Consider the following 2,178-nt stretch of genomic DNA (forward strand, 5'->3'; position numbering starts at 1 on the left):
TTTCACCATTGACACCATACATCAACTTTCCTTACCAATATACTTTCACCACTTTCCTCAATAATACCTAAAAAAATGCAGAGGCAAGCAGAAAGGAAAAATGAGCAAGAAGAAGAAATTAGAGAACAAAAAGACGAGAAGAAGAATGACGAAATTCCATTAATGGCGTTGAACCACGTGTCGAGACTTTGCAAGGACGTTAAAAAAACAGTCGATTTTTACACCAAAGTACTTGGGTTCGTATTAATTGAGAGGCCGCAAGCTTTTGATTTCGATGGAGCTTGGTTGTTCAACTATGGTGTTGGGATTCATTTGGTTCATGCTAAAGATGAAGATAGATTGCCTAATGATACTGATAACCTCGACCCCATGGACAACCATATTTCTTTCCAGGTTTAGTTTTTCAGCCTTTTTTATTTCCTTCGTTTTATTTGCTAACCTCATTTTTGTTTTATGAAGGTCAGTTTTAGCAATATCTTTTTTGTTATTTTAAATAAAGTATTTTTTGGAAAAATGATTTATGAAAATAATTCTTTTTGGGGGATTTGTTTGATGGATGGGAAATATTTTGGTAAGGAATATTTAGTAAAGATATAGTATAATAATATTTGCAAATTTTTTAGAGTGATATAGTTTTTTTGAAGCATTGGTTGATTAAGCAATCTTATGAAGTTAAAGAGTTGAGAACTTGAGATAATAGTAAAGTAAATTGACTTTGCCCAAGAGTGAAGGAAGTCTTTTGAAAATGTTTACTAAATCCCCAGTGCTTAGGCACATAATCAAGACAAACTATCTAACACACGTATAACGAATTTATAAAATTAGCTTCAACACTTTAAAGTTATTTTTCATTCAACGAGCTACTCTTTTTAATCCACTAACGGAGTAGGCTCATAGTTCATTTCTGTTCCGCGCATCTTCGACAAGTAATTTCAACATTCTCCCATAATAAAAATTGGAAGCCCAAATTTATTAGCAAACTTTGATAAAGAGAGTATATTAATTTGTGTGCAGTGCATTTATAAAAGGAGTAAGTGGACAAGAATATTCAATAAGTTGGTGGTTTAATGCAGAGTGAAGACATGGAGGGAATGGTGCAAAGGTTGGAACAATTCAAGATAAAGTATCTAAAGAGAACGGTAGGAGAAGAAGAAGGAGCAGCCATCGACCAACTCTTCTTCAAGGATCCAGATGGTTTCATGATTGAGATATGCAATTGTGAGAATGTGAAGCTGGTCCCTCAACGTTCCATTGGTCGCATCAAGTTCCCTTCTGATCGTCACAATCCTCCTGTTGACTTGGGAAAACATGATAACGACGCTGCCAAAGCTTAAATTTGCATGTTCTTTTTCTCCTTACTATGCTGTTTTCAATTTGAATTTGAATGTAGCTTCTAATTAGTTTATTCAATCTTCGTGCAGTCCACCCCTGAAATCAGTAGTATTTATTTCTAATCTAATAGAACTTCGAACTCAAATATAACGGAAGGCAACATTAAACCATATAGTAAAAAAAATACAATGCTGAATTCGAAAGAAATTCACTGAGATTTTGACATGTCTAATCCCGTGAGATTTTATCAGGGTTGCGAAAAGGAAATTTTTTCAGAAATATATAGCAACAACTAGGAAATATTTGCCAGTAATCAGCCCAACAATTTTATTTACCCGATTAGCCTAAATTTTGTCAACGTAATTTTTTTTTTTTTTTTTGGAGTATGTGTGGAAGGCTCTAAGTGATTTAAATTGGTGTGTGTATATCGAAAATTCTGATGACATTGATTTGGAGAACATCACTGATAATACAGGTGCATGTTATTGTGTATTATATGCAAATTTTAAAGGATATAATGGGGACATGTACCTAATATACATCCGTGTATAACGAAATACATATATAAACATATAGAGGAGACGTATTTAAAGGATATAATGGGGACATGTACCTAATATACATAAAGCTAAATACATATATAAACATATAGACGAGACGTATTTAAAGGATATAATGGGGACATGTACCTAATATACGTCCGTGTATAACGAAATACATATATAAACATATAGAGGAGACGTATACGGATATACTACATCACTGATAATACAGGTGCATATTATTGTGCATCATATGCAAATTTTAAAGGATATAATGGGAACATGTACCTAATATACATCCGTG

At 33.1% G+C, this 2,178-nt stretch overlaps 1 protein-coding gene across 1 annotated transcript; it reads left to right on the forward strand.

The window, feature by feature from the left end:
* On the forward strand, window positions 1-1,434 carry LOC132062486 (glyoxylase I 4). Its single transcript, XM_059455047.1, has 2 exons — window positions 1-393; window positions 1,074-1,434. Exons 1-2 carry the CDS (start codon window positions 76-78, stop codon window positions 1,332-1,334), a joined length of 579 nt encoding a protein of 192 aa, XP_059311030.1. The 5' UTR covers window positions 1-75; the 3' UTR covers window positions 1,335-1,434.
* Window positions 1,435-2,178: the final 744 nt, after the last annotated feature.

Source organism: Lycium ferocissimum, chromosome 7 (assembly GCF_029784015.1).
Source record: "Lycium ferocissimum isolate CSIRO_LF1 chromosome 7, AGI_CSIRO_Lferr_CH_V1, whole genome shotgun sequence".
Lineage (NCBI taxonomy): Eukaryota > Viridiplantae > Streptophyta > Magnoliopsida > Solanales > Solanaceae > Lycium > Lycium ferocissimum.

Bases quoted from the DNA above. Each gene is read 5' to 3' on its own strand.
- LOC132062486 (XM_059455047.1), top strand. From the start codon at position 76: ATGCAGAGGCAAGCAGAAAGGAAAAATGAGCAAGAAGAAGAAATTAGA. The intron at 394-1,073 runs GTTTAGTTTTTC...GGTTTAATGCAG, and splicing joins ACAACCATATTTCTTTCCAG to AGTGAAGACATGGAGGGAAT.